General features: G+C 39.5%; 1 protein-coding gene across 2 annotated transcripts in view; it reads left to right on the plus strand.

The window, feature by feature from the left end:
• Adgrg7 (adhesion G protein-coupled receptor G7) overlaps positions 1-24,835 on the plus strand; it is a 59,014-nt gene that overhangs the window by 21,604 nt on the left and 12,575 nt on the right. For both annotated transcript variants that reach the window (XM_075955028.1, XM_075955037.1), the window contains exons 5-13: positions 1,254-1,403; positions 2,643-2,743; positions 6,275-6,405; positions 6,523-6,630; positions 11,724-11,884; positions 13,377-13,532; positions 14,274-14,386; positions 20,550-20,899; positions 22,149-22,245. In XM_075955028.1, coding sequence (XP_075811143.1) covers positions 1,254-1,403; positions 2,643-2,743; positions 6,275-6,405; positions 6,523-6,630; positions 11,724-11,884; positions 13,377-13,532; positions 14,274-14,386; positions 20,550-20,899; positions 22,149-22,245 — 1,367 coding nt within the window. The remainder of the gene's footprint in view (positions 1-1,253; positions 1,404-2,642; positions 2,744-6,274; positions 6,406-6,522; positions 6,631-11,723; positions 11,885-13,376; positions 13,533-14,273; positions 14,387-20,549; positions 20,900-22,148; positions 22,246-24,835) is intronic.

A 24,835-nucleotide genomic window follows, 5' to 3' on the forward strand; every position in this document is an offset into this window, starting at 1 on the left:
CATTATTGTTATCAAATGCAGACGATCCTGGATATAAGATAGGGCTAAGACCTATAAGCCCACTGTAAGTTTAAGATGTGTTTAATTCACCCAATCTAGTCGACACCATGATTGATCAATATAACACACTCTAAAGTTGTTAGTTGTTCATCTTCATCATCTTCTGGGAGACTAGACTCTGTGGTTTGCTGTCTGTCAGAACCAAGAAACTACAGCACATTTGCAAATCTTTAGCGTGTGGTAAAAGACCAAAATTCAACGTGTTTTAGTACTGAGTAAATCACTTATGTATAATTGTAACACCCTCAAAAAAGTTATAAAAACAACAACAACTTTGGTTAATTGGGTAGTTGCCTATACCATTTAAAACATTTTATGCATACTGCCAAGTTTTTTAACTCATATTTAATCTTTAAACACCACAGACAAATATTATAATTGAGGAATATTGCAGCTCTGAGGGATGAAATGCTTTGGCCAGAGACCATTGCCAAGCTGTGACAAAGCTACTGTTGAATTTAAAATCCACAGGGAACCAATCACACCAGCTCCCTAATCACAGATGGGCAGGCTGTGGGTGGGCTGGGGATGGGAAATAGAATGTGCAGGTAGCTGTTAATCACACACACTGGAAGAAAGAGGACAGATGCTGGAATCTGACAAGCCAGTGTTTGACTCTCAACTCCACAACTTCCATGCTGTGTGAGCTTGCGTTAAGCATCTCTAAGTCTTTGTTATGAGGAAGCACAGTTTACAGAGCCATTTCCCATTATGTGTTATACATGACCACACCTTAAAAGACTGAGCAAAGTGCATGCACATGATAGAGACTTGGCTGTTGGATTCAATTGTTTTTGTTTTGTTGTCTGTTTTGTCTCGTTTTCTGTCTGCTGATAGAATTTGTCTTGACTCCTTACAAGTGTGTGCTGGCTTTATTTATGAAGTGATGGCGCCATCTAGTGTAAAACTAAGTTCATTCCACCCATCCATGTTGACCCCAGCTGCACAACATGACTATAGCAGTTTGTTAGTCTCGATTTAATCCAAGCCAGTAGTGGAAAATGAAATCCCTGCTCTTTGCGAACTGTGTTGTTTATTCAAGTAAAGAAGTAAACAAGAAAAAAGTGGGAGGGTTTGATGCTCAGGAGGTTGAGACTCAACTAAATGTCAGCTCATTCAACTGCAGTCATTTGCAAAATGTTTAAGAATACACGTATAAATCAAACTCTGGAAAAAAAAACGTTTTTAAACAGATAGACAACATCACCACAGAATCTACAGCTATTTCTTCAGAAGCCCAGATTTTAACAGCTAATGCCGATATATTAACTCCTGAGAACATCACTTCTGCTACTAGAGTGGTTGGACAGATCTTCAATGAAAGCAGAAGGGCTGAGCAGCAGGTAAAACTCAAGATTTTACGATATAAGAGAAGGTTGGGGTTGTGGTCTATTGATGGTGTTTCATTAGCCAGTGCAGACCCTTGGGCTTGATTCCAAACGATTTAGAATGGGGAGAGACATCCAAAATTCTCCTCCTTAGCCTATGATGTGGGTGGTATTTAAATTAAGACCATTAGGTAGAGTATACTTTCTGGGAGATGCTCAAAGAAGTTGAACAAGGGCTCCTTTCTAATCATTCTCTGGAATTGACATGATGATTGTTATTATGTTAAATATCCCAGCAAGTCCTGGAATGAACACATCTCTAGCTTTATTGTATACAGTTTAACAGTTGTGTTAGACTATGATATACATGTTCTTCCCCAAAGAGACAGCTTTCCTAGACCCTTGCTGTGAACTGAGCTTTAAGCTCTGTTTGCTCTTTGTGCCAAGCATACTCACAGGTTGGTCTTTGGCTTCCTAAAGAATCTTAAACAAAGTTTACACGTCTATTGTCATGGCCTGCTAAATTCTGAAACATAAAAGCAAGAAGTATACTCAATATTTGTCAACAGCGGAACTATTTTTTTATTGATCAGCAAGATTGTAAATCATCAATATGAAGTATGTTAGCATGCCTCCTTTCATATATATATTCTTTAGAAAATTGTTTCAATTACCAAAGGTCCTATGAGAAGTAGATCTTAAGTGATAAAGTAATGGAAGACATATTCAAAAGATCTGTACTTCCAATTGTAAAGTTTATAGAAACATGAGTCAGTAAAGACAGGAATGAAATGCCAAGACACCATCTCTCTGATGTACTCCGAAGTTTTCAATTATAATAAACTAAAGAAAACATTACTGATAGTTACGTTAAGCACAACTGATAAGTTATGCTAAGTATTGTGAGCTATGATGTTTGGACAAGCAGGCCTGCAGTGGTATTTGATTCTACTTTTCCCAAGCACGCTTTCTTTTGTTCTTATGGGTGAAAAGGGCTCTGTAAATGATCTTATCATGGATTCAAATTCAAAATCCTAAACCTCTACTTTATCAGGTTCATTTATGCTTTTACTTCTTATCTTGGCTCTTTCTTTTATTTCACATAGGTAAAATAAACTGAAACTTCAATTTAAATAGTATTTTCCTTTGGATTAAAATGCTAGTCATGCTATTTGCTGCCATGATAAGTCCTCTTGATCATAGTGACGGTTATGCATGACACATGTCTTCTGTGATGTGCCTTCTCCTTCTCAGGCAAAAAGAGTCGCTATAACCACGGTGAGTCAGCTTCTGGATGCCAGTGAAGACGTTTTTCAAAAAGCTGCCGTGATTGATAATGAGGACTCCTTTTCCACGTAAGCAACAGTTTGGAACAACGTTTGGGGAGTATCACTTACCTTTTGGGGGTCAAAACACAAACAGAGGGTCTATATCTCTTGGGTGCAGTAACTGCCTGATGCTTTGGCCAGTAAGAGAACATCTTTGACTTCTCACGCGATCTTGTTCCTACATAGAGTGATGTGTGTTACCTCTTGGTTCCAGGGAGTCACGGCCTAGGAGAAAAAAGAGGTTTGTTCCTGGGTCTGGTGTGGTCAAAGCAGCTGCTCTGCACAAAGGCAGATGTAATTCTCTCTCCCATTCCCTTCTCAGTGCACAGTGCTGCAGGAAGCAGCTGAGCAAAAGTGCAGCACATTGTCAGCCTCCAGCCCACACCTCAGCTCTCTTCCCAAGAACTGATGAGGTCTTTCCAGTTTTCCTACAGCTACTTCCAAAAAGAAAAAAAGAAAAAAGAAAGAAAACCAATTTCTCTGCTTTGCTTTCTCTTATTAAGACTATGTTCCTGATTACTTTTTATTTAATATTTATATAAAAAAATCATCTTTATTCACAGAGGTCCCTCACTAAAATACACTTTTAAACCCCCCTTTACATTTACATATGCTTCTTTCAGAAAAACAAGAAAATACACAATGGGCAAATTCTTCGAAACTATTTACCTTTATTAATTTGTTAGCACGTGCTCCGAATATTTTCTCATGCGCTCAAGTAATTGCGTAATTATTTGCTAGCTTAGAACATTTTTTAAAATATGAGTATCTATGCATGTACACCATCATTTCAGATCACTGTATCATCCGAGTATATTAGGGCTCACTGGAGGAGCAGAGCTGACAGAATGAATATGTATTACAGACATGTGTTGATTCGATTGACTTACATAAGACACCACAGAGGCTGAGGAGTCAGTCGCTGCCCAGTCTGCGAGGCTGGATGCCTCAGTAGTCCTGAAGGCCTGGAGGATTCATGGAGAACTGCTGGCCTTCAGTTCAACTGGAAGGCGTAAGAAGCTGGGCTCTAGAGCCAACATAGAATGGTGGCAGCTTAAAGCAGATGCCTTCGCCAGCAAGGTGGAGACAAGCAAGCAGCGCTATCTTCGCTTCCAACCTCTCCATATCTGGGCTGTCCAGAGGCTGCCCACTCTAACAGAGAGTCTTCCCTCTTTGGTTAATTCTTCCTGGAAGTTCCCTCACAGGTCCTCCATACATACATGCCACTGCACTTTCCTCGCATGTGTGCATGCATGCACACATACATAAATACTTTTTAACACTTGACCTTTACAGTGGTAAGTAAACTTTGACCTAACCCAGTCTCTGGTAGATTTTAGGTTATATCAAGTCTTTTGGTATTGTGGACAATCAGCACTCTGTACAGAATCATTATTGGTCTAACCACATGTCCCTAAGGGAAATTCCTCCACGTAACTCTCAGTTCTTGACTGAGCACAGCCAGCGTCTACTTGGGGTTACACCCTCAGAGTAGAAAGGGTACATGTGAAACTGTGAACTTGAAAGACCACAGTTCTGAGAGATGGGGCAGAAGTCATATCGACGGCTGGACTGGTGTAGTTCATGACTTCAGAGGAGGTTGGATCCTTTTCCTGGGGCTGAGGGTACCTCTTTTTTCCTAACGTGCAGAAGGAGGTGTCCATGAGCTCCAAAGTCTATGTTCAGTGAAAATAGAAATGAAAGACAGAGAAAGCCCTCCCCCACCAGTCAGAGAAGGATCTGTGGTAGTAGATTATTGCTAGAGGAAGTGGTGAGGGCGGGAGGTGGATGTGCTTAGTAAGAAAGAAGAAAAAAATGTAGGATTTATCTGAGAATTTTATAGATAATGACATAGATGGCAATACCTTGCTAAGAAACAATTATGCATTTGCTGACTTATATATGGAGAAAAAGATAAACGTGTATAACTTATGCATAACATCCTAATGGCCTCAAACAAAGGCGGTTAGAGGAAAAATAAACCTCAAAATATAGATTACACTGAACTATGGCTTAGCAGTTAAGAGCACTGCTTGCTCTTCCAAAGGCCCTGAGTTGAATTCCCAGCAACCATATGGTGGCTCACAACCACCTGTAATGAGATCTGGTGCCCTTTTGAGGAAGAGACCTGGTCAGTCGTCCTCATCAACTTAGACCATGAAACCCAGTATGGACGAGAACCACCATATACAGGCTGCCCATGCGTGTGAATATTATGTATTACATGGGAAATATATAGTATAAATTGCTGAAAACTTAAGAAATTGTGTAACATTAGGAATGAAGTTATCCTCCTCCTTATAAAACAATCTCTAATTAGTTTAAGCTTCTTAAAAAATAATAATCCACATAATTTATATTTTTCTGAATCTCTGTCAAAAATATAAATAAATGACTTTACATTATCACTTTCTAATAATAAAACACAATGAGGTAAAACAAATACTAACACATTGGGATTAGTCAAAACAGACAAAGGGAGAAGAGCCCAAGAGAAGGTACATGAGAGAGACTCACACATTCACATAGTCTGGAATCCCATAAAAACACTAAACTGGAAGCCATAATGTGTACTCAAAGGGCATTCTTCCTGCCTCATCTTCTGTGGGATTCCCTGAACCCTGAGAGGAGGGATTTGACAGAGACATCCCACTTAGGGCTGAGTGAATGTTCCAAGGTCTCTCTCTCCCTTTGCATCATGTCTGGCTGTGGGTCTCTGCGTTTGTTCTCATCTGCTGTAGGAGAAAGCTTCTCTGATGATGTCAGAGAAAGGTTCTGATCTATGAGTACAGCAGAATGTCATTAAGAGTTACAATATTGTTCTATTTTTTCTGTTTGCTTTTAGAGCAGTAGTATTTGGTTTTCCCCTAGGTACCTGGGCTATCTAGTCTCAGGTTCTTGGTCATCTAAGCAGTGTCAGGTATGAGTTCTATCTTGTGGAGTGGGTCTTAAGTCAAATTAGATCACGGTTGGTTACTCCTACAAATTCTTATCATCAAAGCATCCAGTGCCAGGAATAGGCTATGTCTAGTTAAATTGTTGCCCAAAGGGGTCCCATGGGAACTGTAAACAATCCAGGTTGTTGCCAAGATTATTGCCAAGATTATAGGTTTCTCTCCACAAACTGAAGGCAAAGCCCCATTACTGAAGAGAATACCTACAAAACTCACTGGCCATAGAGAAGTTGAGCAAGTGTCTACATAGAGCCTTCACACCTACACACTACCAAAGGAGAAACCTAAATATCAAACCAGCCACAAGTTTTCTGATCTACAAGGCGGTCCTGCCTGCAAAACATGTTAATACGATGGTGGCGCAGAACTTGCGGGGTAATCATCATAACATTTTCAAAAGTACATGAGATAAAATAAGACTCTGATGAAGAGAAGCAGATACATAATTAGGTAAATGCAAACACAAATGCACACATGAATAGTTAATTGTCGTGTCACCATGACTACATGTTTAGTGCTCATGCCTTTTCTAAAGTAATGAGGAAAACAACACATCTCTGAGTTTATGGGAAAATGTTGAGTTGTTATGTTTCATTCTGTGCAGGCTTATTGAGCAAATGGAGTCTTACTCCTTTTCTCTGGGTGACGAAACAATAGTGGAACCTAACATAGCAATCCAGTCAGTTACGCGAGGCGACGATGCAGGGTCAAGTGTTCTCTTCTCTGTACAGAAAGGTAAGCTGTTGGTCCCCTATGCTTGTAACAGTAAAGAACAGTCCATTGCCAATCACATGCAGTTCCTGGGTCACCAAAGTGCAGGTATTTAAAAGTCTACTTTCCCTTTTCTTGTAGGATCGAGTGGTTCTCTAGTTTCTGGTGTAACATCCATTGATAAAACTGCAGACAGACTCAATCCAAACGGACAGACTGAACTTCAGATCCTGCTTAAAACCGGGGAAAGTATGTTTCGAACCTTTTTCTGCATTGTTTTGTAAACACACTTGAAATCCATGAAGGGAGATTAATCCTTGCGTAGTTTTACACCTAATAATTTTGTTTGAGTGTTTTTAGGCTCAAATATATTACAGTAATATCAATTCCACTATTTTATGTCAGAAAGAATCTCTCTTCATTCCAAAAACACATTGGAGAGTAACAGATTGCAATATTACTACTAGGCATACAAACCTGTGTTTCTATAAGACTCTTACACTCATCTGAAGAAGCATAAAAGTAAAATAAAGAAAGGTAGGAGTAAGGATGAGTAAACATAAGGTTATAAGTGAATAAAATTATAAATTAAAAAATGCTAGGCTTGGTCAACAAAGTGGAAAATTAATTTCATGAAAAACAATGAAACAAGCATCTACCAAAGTGGATAGAAGGAGGAGGAGGAATAACTGAACATGTGGAGACTTGAAAATACACAAGATGCAAACATAAGTTATTCTAATAAATCTAAGCATTTGTAAAAAAAATTATGATTTTGTAACACGCTCAAAATACTATAGCACTGAGGGGAGGAGTAAGCAGGAACTCTGTATTTTACTTTTTTAGTTTTTATTTACATTTTAAAAGGTTTTTTTGAGGCTTTCATACTTTAGTACTGTACTTAAATGATTGGCTTCCAACCCTATCTTATCTCCCTCCAACTCCTCCTGTGTCCCCTCCCTGCTTTTTCTCAAATTATTAACTTGTATGTAATGATATGCAAGCACACACATGCACGCACATACAAACTACAAAGTCCATTTAATATTGCTTGTAATGTAGGTGTGTTTACAGCTGACCACTTGTGACTAGATAACATATCAGGGAGTTCATCCCTGAGAAAAATTAACTTTCTTCCCCAGCATATGTGTTTTGCTTAGAAGACATTAATACGTGTAAATGCTAAGGGTTGGAAAAGTCTAATTTTACTTTTAGAAATCATAAATAGAAATTTGTTTTGAAGGATTAAAATAGCTTATTCCTACAAAATAAAATAAAATGGGGTTAATTTTGTCATCCAGTATCCGGGAGGGAAAAATTTGGTGAGGACAGCTTGCTGTGAAGGATGTGAGAAAGCCCTGTATGTCCTTCCAGGGAAAGAATAACCGACAAAGCAGTGACCAAGAGGCCATCAGAGCCTTGCCTGTCTTCTCAAGTCACATGATGGGATAGGCACGTTTCATGGCTGTCATTTTTGTCATATCACTTAGGAAAGAAAGAGTACAATATCTGCAATTCTTCTGCTAAAATATACTTTTGGGAGCTAGAGATCTGGCTCAATGGGTAAGAGCATTTTCTTTGTGTGCATGAGAACCTGAGTTTGGATCCCCAGTACTCATGTAAAAATCCAGGTACGAATGCCTGAGCCCATAACCGTAACTCTAGGAGATGAGGGGACAAGAGGAACTCTGGAACTTGTTAGCCATTAGACCAGCTCCAGGTTCACTGGGAGACCATGTCTCAAGAAGTAATATAGAAAGTGATAGAGGCAGGACACCTGGTATCCTTTTCTGGTCTGCATGCTTGCACAAATGTGTATACTCACATACAGATGTGTGAGTATCCTACACACACACACCAAAAGATGTATACTTTCTATTATTTCTTCTGCTATGCTTCCTGTGCCTAGCAACTGTGTAAATGTTAAGAAGTATTCCTCAGCTAGTTCTGTTTGACCATTGCCATGGCCAGGCAGGCACAACTTTCGTGATTACAACACTACAGGGCCCTAATGAACAGCGGACTCCATTCTCTGATGTTCTGAGGTGGTATTCCCCCTCTGTATTCTGTGAATACCATTGGTTAATAAAGAAACTGTCTTGGGCCTGATAGGATAGAGTATAGCTAGACAGGGAAAACTAAACTGAATGCTGGGAGAAAGGAGGTGGAGTCAGAGAGAAGCCATGGAGCCATGACCCAAACACATCCTGGAACCTTGTCATTAGGCCACGAGCCTTGTAGTAAAATATAAAATAATGGAAATGGCTCAAATTAAGGTGTAAAAGCTAGCCAATAAGAAGTTAGCACTAATAGGCCAAGCAATGATTTAAATAATATAGTTTATGTATGGTTATTTCAGGAGTCTGGGTAGCCGAGAAACAAACAAGGAGCCTCCTACAACAATATTCCAAAACCAATGTTTTTGGAACAATAGCGCTCCAGCCCCTCAGGTAGCTGATGATTGTTGGAGCAGAGATGGTAAGGGGTGCCCTTGCCAAGACCTCCCACAAAGCTTCCTTCAAATTTGTCTCTTTGTGACCTAAGACACCTGCCCTGCTGTCATCAAATGTCAGGCAGACCTCATGGAAGCTTTTGTAGGCACAGCCATCTTGACAGATGTCTTAGGTCAGGTAGGCACATTGATTAGCTTATTACAAAGATTATTACAAAGAACAGGATGAGGTCTGAGTGCAGGGGTACAGAGTTTCTATACCCTCTCTGGGAGAGTATCACACTTAGGAACCTCCACATGCTCTACTCTTCTAAAGTTCTCTGAACTCCATCCTTTGAGTTTTCATGGAGACTTAACTTCATGTTTGTCTATAACTGAAGCATAGATGTACATGTGGAAACATGATTGAACAAAAAATATGATCTAACACTCATAAATAGAATAGGGAAATTCAATAAGCCTGTCTATTGACACTGCTCTTCAAGTCTGTGAAGCATCCCTGCCTCTTGGACATGGGTTAAGGTATTTATTTAGATGGCATCCTAAAATTTACTAGATCAGAAGGCCTAGAGACTGTCCTGATGGCCAACCCCAAAGAGACACACTAGTTCTCATGGTTTTACTTGTGCAGGTAGTTATGATACAATGGCTATGTTCAGTAATGATATGTATGTGATGTCCCTAACCCTGAAGACAAACTTTGTTGGGAGAGGGGGCATCGTCTTCTAGAATTATTTCCAGCTGCCATGGGGATGATGTTCTTTCTATGGGATCCTGTGAAAGTAAAATGATGGTTAAGTTCCAAGATTACTGTCTGGTATAATTGCAAATAGTCTCTGAGTATTTGGTAGGGTTTTTCTGAGGTTCCTATTTGGAGGTCTGGCTAGAATGGTGTAAAAAAGTGCACCATTTCAACTAACCAAGTTGGAACCATCTTGAGCAGCTGGTACCCAAAACAGATCTTGTAGTAGCACTATCAGCAACATAACGTCATAGCAACCAGGTGGAGTTGTTGTTGTGGGGTCCCATCTTCTTCCTAGAAGCTTCAAAGACTACTGCAAGAAAATTCATTATTCATTGTGGGAAACTTAAACATTATTTATACAGACATATATGTTCAATGAAAGGCACGATAGAGATAAAAATAGATATGAAAAAAGTAAATTTTTATCTAAATTCTTTTTTTTTTTTAGAAATAGATGGTTATTTAGGAGTAGACTCACAAATCAGAATACTCTGTTTGAACAGAGATCAGAAAACTAATCCCACAACCGGAACAGAAAGGCCAAAAAGAAGCCAGATGCATGCTCTACTTCGGCATATATAGTATGAGGCCATGCCCCAGTGGGCAGGTAACCACCAGCTGTAAGACTTCCTATAGAACCTCCCCCTTTTGTTTAAATAAAAGAGTTCTGAGCCTAATACAAAATTATATACAATAAGAACAAATATATTCAATAATTATCCTATCCTAACTAGTTTTAAGTCTTCTATAATAAATAACATGGCCAAGTCATGAGAGGAAAGTAACTACAACTATCTAGTCTTCAACCCAATCAAAGATCGGAGAAGGGACATAATATTACTTGAGTAAGCAGGAAGTGCAATCAAGCAACTTCCAAAATGTGCAACAAATGACAGAGATAACTGGCTACCTGAGCAATCACCCAAAGTCTCATTTGCAACGTTGAAGCAACCAACTTTGGCTAAGGCCTAGACTTATTGACATACCATTTTCAGAGGCAGGAAAATTTTCAAAACCATCTTATCCTGTCTTGGCAAGATTTCACAGTCCTGCTTATCCATTTCCAGATATTTATTATATATCTTGTCAGTGGTTGAGGCATGGGCATTTCTTTGCCCAAAGGCCAGTTTTGCCAAGAAGAAAACAAGCTCCAAGTGGAGTGTCTTCGGTGCTCAACATTTTCTCGGGAATAGATCGGTGTTGCCAGGAGCAATTGTGTCTCACTTCAACAGAATCCTAAGTTATTTAAATGCCATATTCTACCGCCTTTTGAAGTGGTTGAAGATTACCTATCTCTACAGAATATAATCTCTATGTATCTAAAGAACCTGATTAGTCTAACTATAAGTATGACAAACATAGATGACTATTGATCTATATTCCTTAATACCTATATAACTTAACGAATAAGACTTCGTATTAGAATATTATACAATATGGGCTGGAGAGATGGCTCAGAGGTTAAGACTTCCAAAGGTCCTAAGTTGAATTCCCAGCAACCACATGGTGGCTCACAACCATCCGTAATGGGGTCTGGTGCCCTCTTCTGGCCTGCAGGCATATACTCAGACAGAATATTGTATACATAATAAATAAATATAAAAAAGAATATTATACAATAAAAAACTGTGCAACAAATAAGAGCAATGACCTCAAAATGTCAACAATGTGTAAGTATCTTGATCAGAGGTAGAAATGTACATTGCAATATGATAAATATATATTAATATATAAAAATGTTTTAAGCAGAGGTAGAAGCATGCATGCATACAATATTCAATATAATTTAACTTTGTATCAATATATAAGAATCTATACCAATGTAATTGCCTATAAAAAATAACTCACAAGTATTCACTCTATTACTCACTATTATTATTCCATCCAATTTTCCCTTTTTTCAAAGATATCCCCAAGCCTATAAAATTTTCCCCAACCCCAAACCCTATACCAATTATAATCAACCCCTACTGTAATATTACCATACTGTATTGCAATCAAATAAAAGCTCAGCTGCTGAACTATTTTTTGTTGTACCTTACTCAAAGATGAAGCAACCATGCAGTTCCACAATGACTTGAAAATTTTACTTTTGATCACTACCAGGTACATTTGTTGAATATTAATGTTTATTTTTCTCCACAGATAAAAATTCATGTGGCTTTGTAGTGTACCAAAACCACAAACTTTTCCAGTCAAAAACTTTCACTGCTACATCAGATTTTAGTCAAAAAATTATCTCAGGCAAAATAAATTCAAGTGATCAAGACCCAGATGTTTCTGTGGAAATGGTATTTAATCCTGCGGTAAGTTTCCCCACTAATGGAAATTTTTAAAAAATCTGGAGATAATTACAAAACTGGAGATATTTTAGACAAAAGAGTTCTATGGTTCCATGCAGGCTCCCTGGTTGTTGGTTCAGACTCTAAGAGTTGCCATGAGCCAGACTAGCCCTTTCTGTTGGTTTTCCTCTGACGTCCTTGATGTCTCTGGTCCCACAGTCCTTCTTCCATCTCTTCAGCAGCACTTCTGAGCGCAGCCCAGTGTTTGGCCATGGGTCTCTGAATCAGCTTCCATCAGTCACTCAGCGTGGTTGCAAATCTTATCTTAGGAGATGGCTAGTTCAGGCTATGCATCCACTGCTGCCAGAAGTCTTAGCTGGGGCCATCCTTGTAGACTCAAGGAAGTTTCTCTTGCATTAGGATTTACCCAACCCAAGCCCCCTTTCCAGTCATCTCTCTCAGCATTCTCCCCCTCTGCCCACTCCGAGTCTGATCCTTCAAGTTCCCATGCCTACCTGCCCCAAGTCCAACCATGAGATCTCTTATTGCCCTATCCCTGGAGATCCATGTGCCCCCCACCCCCTTGAAACGTCCTTATTACCTAACCTCTCTGGGTCTGTGGATTGTAGCCTGTTATTCTTTACTTTACAGCTAATATCCACTTACAAGTGAGTACATACCATGTTTGTCGTTCTGGGTCTAGGTTACCTCTACTCAGGGTGATTCTTTTTCTAGTTCTATCCATTTGCCTTCAAATTTCCTGATGTCATTGTTTTTAACCTAGGCCCTCTGTGTATACGTGACAGTTGTGTAACTCGGTCTATTTGTGGGACTCTTGGCAATGGGAATAGGAGCTTTGGCTGCCTCTTGGGAGCCTATTCCTCCTGCTGGATTGCTTTTCCCGGCCTGAATCCAGAGGGAGGTGATTGCTTATGGCATCTTGATATGCCATGCTTTGCTGAAGCCCCTGGGAGACCTGCCCCTTACTGAAGGAATAGTAAGGAGGGGTAGATGGGGAATTGGAGGAGTGCTGCAGGGGAGGGAGTGGGAAACGAGGGAGGGGAAGCTGTGATCAGGATGGAAAATATATTAGTTTTAAAAAATTAGCTATGGTATAAAATAAGAAAAATGCTACAGAAAGTTTCTGAAAAGACTTTTAAAGTAATTATTTAAATCTTATCTAAATTTCTGGCAATCTAAGTAAAAAGTAAATTAATTTGATTTATACCCTTATACACTTTCTTTGAATGGTTGATTGTTTGGTTTGTTTTTGAGACAAACTACCACTATATAGCTTTAAGTGGTCGCGAATTTGGAGCAGTCCTCCAGCCTCATCTTCATAAGTACTTGGGTTCTAGCTGTATGCTATCACACCTGATTTCTTATGCCCTGGCTCTTCCTTCAGACTACAAGGAAGACATTAAGGCTTAATATGCACTATTTCTCTTGGGACTATCTTATCCTATTAGATTTTTTTTCTATCCAATTAAGCATTGACTATGTCATCAATTCACAGTATGACAGAAAAGAGTTCCAGCTTCACTCTTATGCCTGTGTCTACTGGAATTTTTCAAGAAATGACTGGGACACACATGGCTGCCAAAAGGATAGGAGCACTAAAGAGTTCCTTGGCTGCCGCTGCAACCACACAACCAATTTCGCAGTATTGATGGTAAGAATGTGCAATTTATATAGGAGGTATAAGTTATGTAGATCATAAAATTGGGAAATGCAGGTAGGTGTAAAAAGGAACATGTTAGAAAGAAAGCTACCGGCTGGTGGTGGTGGTGCACACCTTTAATCCCAGCACTTGAAGGGGGAGACAAGCAGATCTCTGTGAGTTCGAGGCCAGCACGGTCTACAGAGAGAGTGTCAGGACAGGCTACAAAGCTACACAGAGAGACCCTGTCTCGAAAAAACTAAATCACTAAATAAATAAATAAAGTTACGGTTTATTGTTGTTGTCTGCAATGTGGTCTTGGGATAGAAAGAGACAAATTTAGGTGAGCACTGTGTTTTTACACATGGAAAGGATGCATACGTGTGAACGAGAAGATGCATCCCACGGGATAAACTAAGAGTGAGGTCCACATGGAGAGGAATGTTTAATACATACCTGGCCATATGTAGGCCACTTTGATTTCTGGGAATGTTTTCCATTGGCGCTGTCCAAGTTGCTGTTCTTGCTGATAAGTGGGAAAGAGATCGCTCTTCAGTCCTTTATGTTTTTCCTATAGGCTCATTCTCCGTCAATGGTCAAGTTTCCCTGTACAGGGGGCTTTATATAAAAGAAGGCATATTTGGTATCTAGTTGGTTATTTTAGCCAGTGTAATTCTACAATACTGGCTTATATTAATAACTTTAAGCACTTAGGCCAGTTTATTTAAAAATCTATGTCAAATTTTTTTTCAGACTTTCAAAAAGGGTTATCAGTACCCCGAATCCTTAGACATATTGTCCAACATTGGTTGTGCCCTGTCCATTGCTGGCCTGGCTCTAACTATCATTTTCCAGATTGTCACCAGGTAAGAGGGGAGGGGAAAGGCGCTCTTCCCAGGAGAAACTGCTATGCTGTAATTTACTGGATACACTCATCTCAAAACTTAGTTTCTCTAAACTAGAAGGCACAATCTCAAAGAGGCTGAGAGAAAGTCATAGTAAACATACAGTTACAAGTAAGACAACCGTTTTGACAGCAAAACCAATATAAGCTCATAGCGCATAGATCCCGAAACTAATGTGAAAAGGAATGTGTCTGACAAATTGGATTGCAAAAGAAGAAACCATTGCTGAACAACATCTTGAAAGTAATTTTTAAGCTTTCAAATGGTGAAACGTTTAAAGTTATTGAGTTTCTCAGTTGTTTGTGTTTGAAAAAAATCTTACTTTAAATTTTAAATAAGTACTTATAAACATAGTTCTTTTCACATTATTTTTCCACTGAACATCTAATTTTGCATCCTTCAAGGGGTTTTATCATTGTAGTTACAGCCTGCAGTACAAGACAAGGGCTTCATCTGGTTGCTTTGTTTTCACCCTGGCTCCCCAGGGCTAAGCGCCATACTGGGCCTTTAGAAAACTTTATAAAACTATGAAATAAATTAATTTATCAAATATGCCAGTCTGGTTCTCCTCCCTCACCCAAGTTGCACCAAGGTGAATTCACCATTTCTCTAGAATCAATTCTCCCCACTAAATTCCTTCTCAATTATATCTTAGATGTGTGTCCAATTTAACTATATAGATTTTATTATTTATAATTATTATAATCCAGATTGTTTTACTTAACAAATAAAGTCTATAGCAAAGCAGAAACAGGAAACTGAATATCTTTGTAAACCCCAACGACTTTTGCCAATTCTTAACATTTTATGTTTTTTTCAACTTTTCCCCAGAAATTTTGGGGAAGTAGACTGCACATAAGACTATCATCTTTAAATTCTTCATCTGTGCATCTCGAGAGAGCAACATTCTATGTTCTCTATCCTCACTCTGAAATTGTAATCGATGAAATTTAAAATTATGCAATCTGAAAAAAAATTATGCAATCAAACATCTCTGTTCACCCAGTAGTCTATTACAGCTGGGTATATTTCTCTAAATTAATTTACTACCATGATACTTTATTCACCTTTAGCCTTTAACAATTCCTTTTTCTTTTTTGTTTGTTGTGGTCATTTATGACACTAAAGTCTTTGAAGTGTCCAGGACAGTTATTTTGAAGACTACTCTTTGATTTAGGATCTGTTTGACATTCTCCTCACTGTTTGATTGAGGTTAAGGATTGGTAGAGTAAATCCTATGCCATTGTCGCATCTCGGGGTGACTCCACAAGGGGTACGTGGTAGTAGTCCTGTTGCTATTGGTTGTAAGTTTCAGTGCTGTTTAATGGGTAACTGTGAGATTCCTGTATCATCGCAGTTCATTTTCTCGGTGTGTAAATAACAGGTTATTCTTACAGCATGAATTTGAGAATATTCAATATCCTTCTGCTTTCCAACTATCTCTCCCACGGTGATCCTGGTGAGATCCACAGGGATCCTTATTAGAGTGAGATCGCATTGATGATTTCATACTCTTTTATGTTTCCTGTGTTACTTGGTGATGCACTAATAAAAAGCACAGCGAACTCTTTAGGCCGTTTTGCCATGTTTCTACCACACTTTAAGTCTGTCTCATTTTGATGACAGCAAAATGACTGGACTCATCTTTCAGTTTCTCTGCTCCATCACTTGTCATTCTTGAGAGTAAAGTTACTTTTTCATTCACCCTTTACACTAAATGAGTTTTTTATTGGTTCATTAATATCTCTTGATAGTAATTGCTTGACTTATTACTGCTGTCAAACACCATGTCAGAAGCTAATAGCAAATGATAAGCAAGGTTAGATTCCTGTCTTAAATTTTCAGGGGTAAACAAGACACTATACAAATATGTACAAAGTGAAATGTATAGTTGTAGACTGTGACAAGCGTGTTGGAATGAAAGCATGTGCTGTGTACTTCCCAGTTTGATGGGGGAAATTAAACAGCTCTCATAGCTGTCCATTGATTTGCATTCCTTCCAGCACTGCAGTTAGACGGATAATTACTCAGCTCACTATGTAATTGCTGTACAACTAGCTTTTTTCCACCTAAAACATTACCCCTTCCATTTGTTATTAGATATGTTTGCTTTTGTTAACTTTTCCTACCCCAATTTGGTCATCATACTTGCCACTAAAATTCATGAGAATATATAATCTTACAAAATAATAAGAACATTTTGTAGATATTTTAAATATTGAATGAAATACTTTTTTGTTCTTGGATAAATCCCCATATGATAACATGAAGAATATAGCAATATTCTAAGCGAAAGATAAGGCTATTTGAAAACTTACTGTTCTACATGTAGGTCATATTTTATGTTCAAAATTAGACAGTAACTAATGTTAGTTTTGTTGGAGGGAGCATTCCACTGCATGTATGCGGAGGACAGAGGACAATTTGTGGGAATCATGCTCCCCTTCTACTGTGCCTATAACTCAGATTATGAGATTTGGTAGAAAGGCCTGTATCCTGGAGCCCGGAGCCCTTTCACTAGCCCCTCATGCTACTTTTCTATACAATGATTTCTCTGAAGACATTTTGCAGCTTTTATTACTAAACATCTTAAAATATGTAAAAAGATTCAATGATCAAGAAAATCTAACTAACATATCTAATGGACTGAATTCTGTCAGTGGAGAAATCAAAGGACTCGGTGGTTATGGTGGAATATTAGAAAACCATACAGGCTATAAAATGGGTAGATTTGATCATTAAATTACAGGGTAAGGATAATAAAGTATGTCTAGATAGTAGAACTGTGACATCTAGGATAAATCCAGAAAGACAACTATTGGGGAAATCTATAAGTCTAGAAAGCTTGGAAAAAATGAAAGGGCACCGAATAGTCTTCACTGGTACAGGACTAAATGCCATAGGATCCACAGGACTGCCAAATGCTATTGGAGAGGGCAAAATCTTTTTCTTTTAGATATGTTTGCTTTTGTTAACTTTTCCTATCATTAAGAAGGAAAACAGTGCACATATGATAGAGAGAATATCAGACCTTCCATCGTTCCTCCTTTGCCAGCCTGAAGATGCATGTGTTGGCCAGTACAGGACACATCCATGTACCAGAGCATGCATGCCCTCAGCACAACATATCACATACATATTCTACATACAACATATCACATACATATTCTACATACTTCTTCCACACCACATTGCACATCATGCATCCACAGACTGACGGGAACACAAACACGATCGTATCACCTTCTAAAAGTTGCTGGTAAGCATGGCTAGCCTGTAGATAAAATCTGAGCAAAATCTTTTTCTTTTAGAGCAAACACACTAGGAAAATAGGAATTGGGACTTGAGCACAAAGGAGTGATTTCTGCAGAGCAATTTCTGCACCTAGAATTTCCATCTTCAAATGCTGGAACTCTGGGCATATTTATGGTAAAAGGGAAATTAGAACATATTGACCTTTTAGCAATCAGCAAAAATTTCCCAAAGTACGACCCTGGAACTCTTGTCCTTCAGAGGTGCTATGTGGAAAGAGAATTCTAACTTGTGGAAAAGACATGTGACTCTGTCCTATAGATGTCACAGGCAATAATCATCAGTCTACTCAAAAAGAAAATAGCTCCAGTAGCAATATGAAACAAATTCAAAACATGTTTGCCTAATTTTACAGGTTTATGGGAGATCAGCTCTTTTTATTTTATTTTATTCATCTTACATATCAACCACTTCCCCTCCCTTTCTTTCTCCCCTCCCTTCCTTTCTCCCCTCCCTTCTCTCCCCCAACCCAGCCTCACCCACTCCATAGAAAGGGTAAAGCCTCCCATTGGGGTGTCAACAAAGCCTGGCACATTCAGCTGAGGTTAGACCAACACTCCCCCTGCAGCATCAAGGCCGAGCAAGGCATCCCACTATATGGAATAAGCTTCAAAAAGCCAGTTCATGCCAGGCAGTGGTGGTGCACGCCTTTAATCCCAGCACTCGGGAGGCAGAGGCAGGCGGATCTCTGGGAGTTCGAGACCAGCCTGGTCTACAAGAGCTAGTTCCAGGACCGGCACCAAAGCTACAGAGAAACCCTGTCTCAAACCGCCCCCCCCCCCGCCAAAAAAAAACAGTTCATGCACTAGGGATAGATCCTGGTCCCACTGCCGGGGTCCCACAAACAGACCAGGCTACAAAACTGTTGGAGATCTGCTCTTTAAATAAAACATAAGCAAAATAGCCTAACAGTTTCTTTTAAATGCATTACACTGTTGTATTTTTAGCTTTTAAAAGTATATTTGGCATTACTGTAAAATTTACAGGTGATTTTAAAAATAAATGTTGGCTACAAACATGAGCCTTTTCTCTACATTCAAACATGGGTTTGAAGCATGATTAACAAAAACTCAGGGGCAGAAATTGGGGTCCAACCTAAAGATTTGAAAAGCAAAACAGCCAGCCACTGGCTCTTACCTCGACCTCAGTCTGAAACAGCAATCTTGCCTCCTGGAATCTCAGGAGACTGTGTCTGAGAGCTATCTTCCCCCAGTTTATATTTCCCTCTAGGGATGGAATGAAAGGCGTGCATCACCATCATTAAAGGCATGTACCAACCAGTTTCTGTGGCAACTAGTGTGGCTACTAGGATTAAAGGTGTGTGTTACCATAATCTGATCTGTAAGGCTAACGAGAGGGACTGTTTTACTCTCAGATCTTCAGGCAGCCTTTATTTATTGAAATACATTTGAAATGCCACTACATGGGTTCATCTATTAATTTGTAATGTCCTATTTTGAGGGAGAAAATGCTGTGTAAAGGTCCTTCTCCCTATAATCTTTGTCTATAGTTGCAGCTGTCCAAGCTCAGGGATGTCAAACCATGTATTACCTCTCACAAGTCTGGAACTTAATATGGCTAGTGTGGTCTAGCTAAGCTCCCCAGGGAGATGGTCGTCAGACAGTAGCTGGGGTGAGTGCCCTGGAGATTCCTCTAGGACACTGGTTCTCAACCTTCCCAATGCTGCGACCCTTTTATACACTTTCTCAAGTTGTGGTGACTCCCAACCATAAAACTATTTCCTTATTACTTTGTAACTGTAATTTTGATACTATTATTAATTGACTTGCAGGATACATCTGATATGTTATCTCTGAGGGGTCACAACCCACAGGTTGAGAACCACTGCTCTAGGGTATCAGAACAGCTGGATCTTTATGTATGTAGGCCCAGAGAATGTCTGGGTAGGCTCTTTAGCGGGATAGTGGGTTTTCCCCATGGTGGGCGAGAATTCCTAGGAGCACAGGAAAAAAGTTGACAAGGAGACTGTGCTGGGACCCAAGGAAACTTGAACTCTGTGGGACTTTTCTAAAAAATAAGTAAACAAACAAACAAATAAAAATTAAAAAAAACTTTAAAAATTAAAAAACTTAATGACTTTATTGATATAAAATAAGTATATTAGCATCTTCAGACCTAGACTTCCATTTTTTATTTTTCTTTGAGTTGGCCTTTGTTCAGGGTCATAAAAATATGGAAGGAGGATTCGAGCATCATGGTACCCAACAGATAAGCCAGTCTTGGCCACCAGACTTTAGTTACATTCTGTTAATTAAATCAAGGCAAGGACAGCCCTGGGAAAGGATGCTAAAGGGCACAAATACTAGGAGTTAGGGCTCACTGCCCACTGACTTCAGAGATTAGCGGTCATTTCTTCTTAATCAATACACAGCAGTTCCTCACCATGTCTGCCGAATTCACCGCTTTGTAGAGAAGGAAGGTTTACCAGAAGGCCCACCAGGTCTTGACTGGACTTACGTTGAGCAACACATTTATTTATTCCTTCATAGTTTCTCTGAGGATTGTGAATTTTTTTGTTTATTTTCTATCTTTTGGTGTGTGTGAGTGCTTTGCCTACATGTATTTAAGGACACTACATGCAAGCAATACCCACAGAGGCCATAAGAGGGTATCAGATTTCCCCTGGAACTGGAGTTACTGAGCTGGGAATCAGCATTGACTGCTGGGAACTGAACCTGGGTCCTCTGCAGTCGAGACTTCTTTTCAGTCCTGATGGGTTTTTTTTTTTTCAGTTGATTTGCTTTCACCTATCACGTAGTTCCACATAATTTTTTATTTTCTTTACTTTTAGGAAAATCAGAAAAACCTCAGTAACCTGGGTGTTGGTCAGTTTGTGTACATCAATGTTGATTTTTAACCTCCTCTTTGTGTTTGGAATTGAAAACTCCAATAAGAACTTAGTGATAAATGAGGCTGACACCACTAGGAATAATAACCCTGACAACAATGAAATACCTGCGCAAGACATGGTGGACACCCCGAACCCCTCCTGCACAGCCGTGGCTGCATTCCTCCACTATTTTCTGTTGGTGACGTTCACCTGGAACGGACTCAGCGCCACGCAACTCTACTTCCTTCTAATCAGAACCATGAAGCCCCTGCCTCCTCATTTCATTGCCATCATCTCATTAGTTGGATGGGGTAAGTGTTGGCATCAATGCCTGTTCAGTCATTTCGCTACGTTACATGGTTGCAATTGTTTAACGTAAACAAACACCCATTGGAAGGCTAATAATTCAAGGTAGGGGGCAAATGGAATAATCACTAAACACTATTTCTGTCTAGTAGCCTTTTCTTTAGTGAGGGATCAAGACTGCTATACCAAGCCGGGCGGTGGTGGCGCACACCTTTAATCCCAGCACTCAGGAGGCAGAGGCAGAGGCAAGCGGATCTCTGTGAGTTCGAGACCAGCCTGGTCTACAAGAGCTAGTTCCAGGACAGGCTCCAAAACCACAGAGAAACCCTGTCTTGAAAAACCAAAAAAAAAAAAAAAGACTGCTATTCCAGACATAGTATAAGCTAAATTAAAAGGTTGATTTTTTTAAAAAACATCCTTTTATTAATTTATGCTAGATTTAGAACATATGCAATTAATCTCCTAAATACTGAAATGGGAGTGTTTCCCAGAAAGTAATCAGAGTGTCTTGTTAAGGAAGAATTCTTGATAGCTATATTGTGTCCCAGCAAAGACAAAAGGAAGAATTGTCTCAGCGAAACTCTAAATTGTTCAAGTAAAAGAGGACTTCAGACATTTGGTGATGAACATTGTGATCGGAAATATAGAGAAATGAACAATAAGATAGGATTGGTATACAGAAACAACGCTAAAAAGAGGGAGGGAGGGAGAGAGAGAGAGAGAGAGAGAGAGAGAGAGAGAGAGAGAGAACACAGATTTTTTTATCTGTTCGGCCTCCAAGCAGAGGACCGGATTCTTTGGCCGCCGGTTCACAATGGCCCCTACAGACATACCTCAGTGGCTTTTGCTGCTTGCTCTTTTGTTTCAAACTCCACAAAGGCAAATCCCTTTGGATCCCCAGTAGACTTGTAATGTGGAATACTTATGCAAACCACATTGCCACATTTCCCAAATACTCTTTCAATCCAGCTATGGGTAACATTTTTTGGGAAGTAACTCCTGTATAAATCAAAGTGTCATGAACAACCAACAGTTTAAGCATTTTTAAATTCTACATTTTATCAATAAAAAGAAATTAGAATTTGAAAAAAATATGTCAACTTTTAATCTCCTTCTACTCATCGGTCAGTAGTTTGTTCAAAGAGGAGAAAGCATGCAACTTAAGAGGTCAGATGTATAATTTACCTGAAGTCTTTTATAATTAATTTCCATCCTGGACAAACTATTAACTCCTTGCCTGTCTTTGTCCCTTAGGAGTTCCAGCTATAGTCGTGGGTGTAACGGTGGGGATTATTTATGCCCAGAGTGGAGACAAGTCAAACTGGGAGTTAGACTATCGGCAAGAGGAAATGTAAGTCTTATCTCTTTAAACTTCTTTGACATAAAAGTATATGAATTCATTGATATTAATTCCAAGTGTCTCTAAGTTTCACTTTATAAATGCCCTATTTTGTAATGGATATTTTATGTTCTCAAAGAATACACCATATTTTCGATAGGATGACACAGAAATTTCCTGTGATAATTCCTGAAAAAGAAATATCCACTGTTTGATCTTATAAATCTGAAGTTTCTCATATTAAAATTATATTTTCTTAGTTAGTGAGAAAATCATCTAAAATAATAGTTATGATCCTTAGTAGCCCTGAGTCCTTGGTTCCTTCCTCTAGAATGGGGATAGCGGTTAGAGTGATTTTGGTCAGGGGTTGTTCTGCAGGATGTCAATCAACCCTGGAATCACTTAATAACTCACAAAGCACTCTCCGTGTCTCAGGAGGATGAACTCCTCATGTTAAACATAGCTGGGATGACTATTTCATGGTAATGTTTCCTGGACCACAGATTCTTTCTAGGCCACCAGCATGGATAATTAACTGTTCTTATTGGAGCCGTTTTGTTTTTCATGTGGGAAGGAGAGGAAAGTTGAGCTGAGCGGACCAGAGGCTCCACGCTGTCCTTGCGTTTCTCCCACCAGACAGCAGCCGCCCTGAACTTCATCGGTCCCTCTCTTGTGACCCCCTGCCATTCCTCTCCCCACTCACCTGAAAACCAGTTTGTCCTAAGGGCACTTGATGACCCGAGGGAAGACTATGGTGTCAAGAGATTTACCTGCTTGGAGCAGCTGGAGGGCTGACTGCCTGGCTAGAGTTCTCAACCTAGACTTTCTGTTTAATTAGATTTCTGTGTTATTTTAAGTTTTAAAGTATAAATCTCACTGTTAGATGTAAGAGGTACAAGTATATCATGGGAGAGGTACCCATTATTGATTTCTTTTTGTAACCCAGGCAAACGGCTAGATCCATTTCTATGAAAGCTGAGAGAGAAGCCAGCTTGCTTGAGTGTATTCACACTGGGCTATCAATAATTTACAGCAGATCCTTCGCTTGGCATGGGGTTAGATGCTGAGGACGGCTCTAGGCCACTGCTGATTGACGATTGGAGGAGAGGAAAGGATTGGTAATGAGATCATCCCGGTCATGGTCATCCTACTGCCTCTGCCATACACACGTGCCGTGGGCGTCACATTCCTTCATCTCCTGAGACAGAGGAAGGGCTGCTGTGGTTTCCCTGAGTTATTCTTCCACTAGCATCTCCTCGATGTCTCATGTGTTACCTCACTGACCCCAGTTCTATTTATCTGACCCGAGGCCCCGACCTGTTGCTTCTCTGTGTTAGTCTAGTGAAGGAACAGATGTAGCGCAGGCCACATTCTTCTTGATGCACTACCCCAGTTCTCTATCCCGTCATCAGAAGGGCTGTATCCCACTCTCTGATGGGGAGAGGTTTAAAATTAAACATTGGAACTGGAACATTATCATTTCAAACGGCTGAAAATCGTATTGCTAATCTGAATGGCCTGTGATAAAACGGAGATGATGTTCAAGTCTGTAATGAACTAATAAACCAACAGGCATCTCCACCTTTAACAGAGTGGGTCTGTTTCTAAATAAGATGCTGAGGATGTGCAAAGTTTATCCTAAAGATGCCTATCATCCCTTTCCTTTCGTCTATGAATTGAGGATTGGATTGTGGAATATTAATTTAAGATGTGTTACTTTTGTTTATGCTGTGGAACATTTGTTTAATGATGCAAAGATATATTGCATTCTTATGTTGCATTTGTTTAACTCTGTGAAGCTGTATTACTGTGCCTGTCTAAAACACCTGATTGGTCTAATAAAGAGCTGTATGGCCAATAGCTAGGCATAAGAAAGGATAATCAGGGCTGGCAGGCAGAGAGAATACATAGAAGGAGAGATTTGTGAATAGAAGATCAAGAAATGAGAGAAGGAGGAGAACTCCAGGGGCCAGTCACCCAGCCACACAGCCAGCCACACAATTAAAGTAAAAGTAAGATATACTGAAATAAGAAAAGATTTTTAAAAGTCCATAGGCAACATATAGATGGGATAATTTAAGTTAAGGAAAGCTAGCAACAAGCCAATCTAAGGCTGGGTATTTACAAGTAAGAATAAGCCTCTGTGTGTGATTTATCTGGGAACTGGATGGCGAGCTCCCCCAAAAAGCCGACAGAGTGAAAAATAACCAACCACAGAGGATCACAGTTACAGTTTAAATACAAAGCTCCCACTGCAGTGTCCATAGGTACAAGTTAGGAGAAGCATCATCACTTGCTGTGTGTGCACTGACCCAAGGGACTGTAAGCATCTCTAGTGAGCCAAGGATGGGAAGACCTGGAAGAGACACACACTTAGATGCCGGCACCTATCGGAAAATATGTGCCAGAAAGGAAAATCCTATTTTTATCCTCTGCTTTAGTTGAAGAGGGACCTTAAATTTAAAACTTCTTTGTCATATATCATAATGTTGTACCTCCAGAGAAAAGAAAATGAATAGAAATTGAAAGCCAAATATGTAATAGGCTTCTGGCTATATTTTTTCCAAAACAATTGTCTGCAATATATTTTGATTATGTTTTT

The sequence above is a fragment of the Microtus pennsylvanicus genome, chromosome 1, assembly GCF_037038515.1.
Source record: "Microtus pennsylvanicus isolate mMicPen1 chromosome 1, mMicPen1.hap1, whole genome shotgun sequence".
Lineage (NCBI taxonomy): Eukaryota > Metazoa > Chordata > Mammalia > Rodentia > Cricetidae > Microtus > Microtus pennsylvanicus.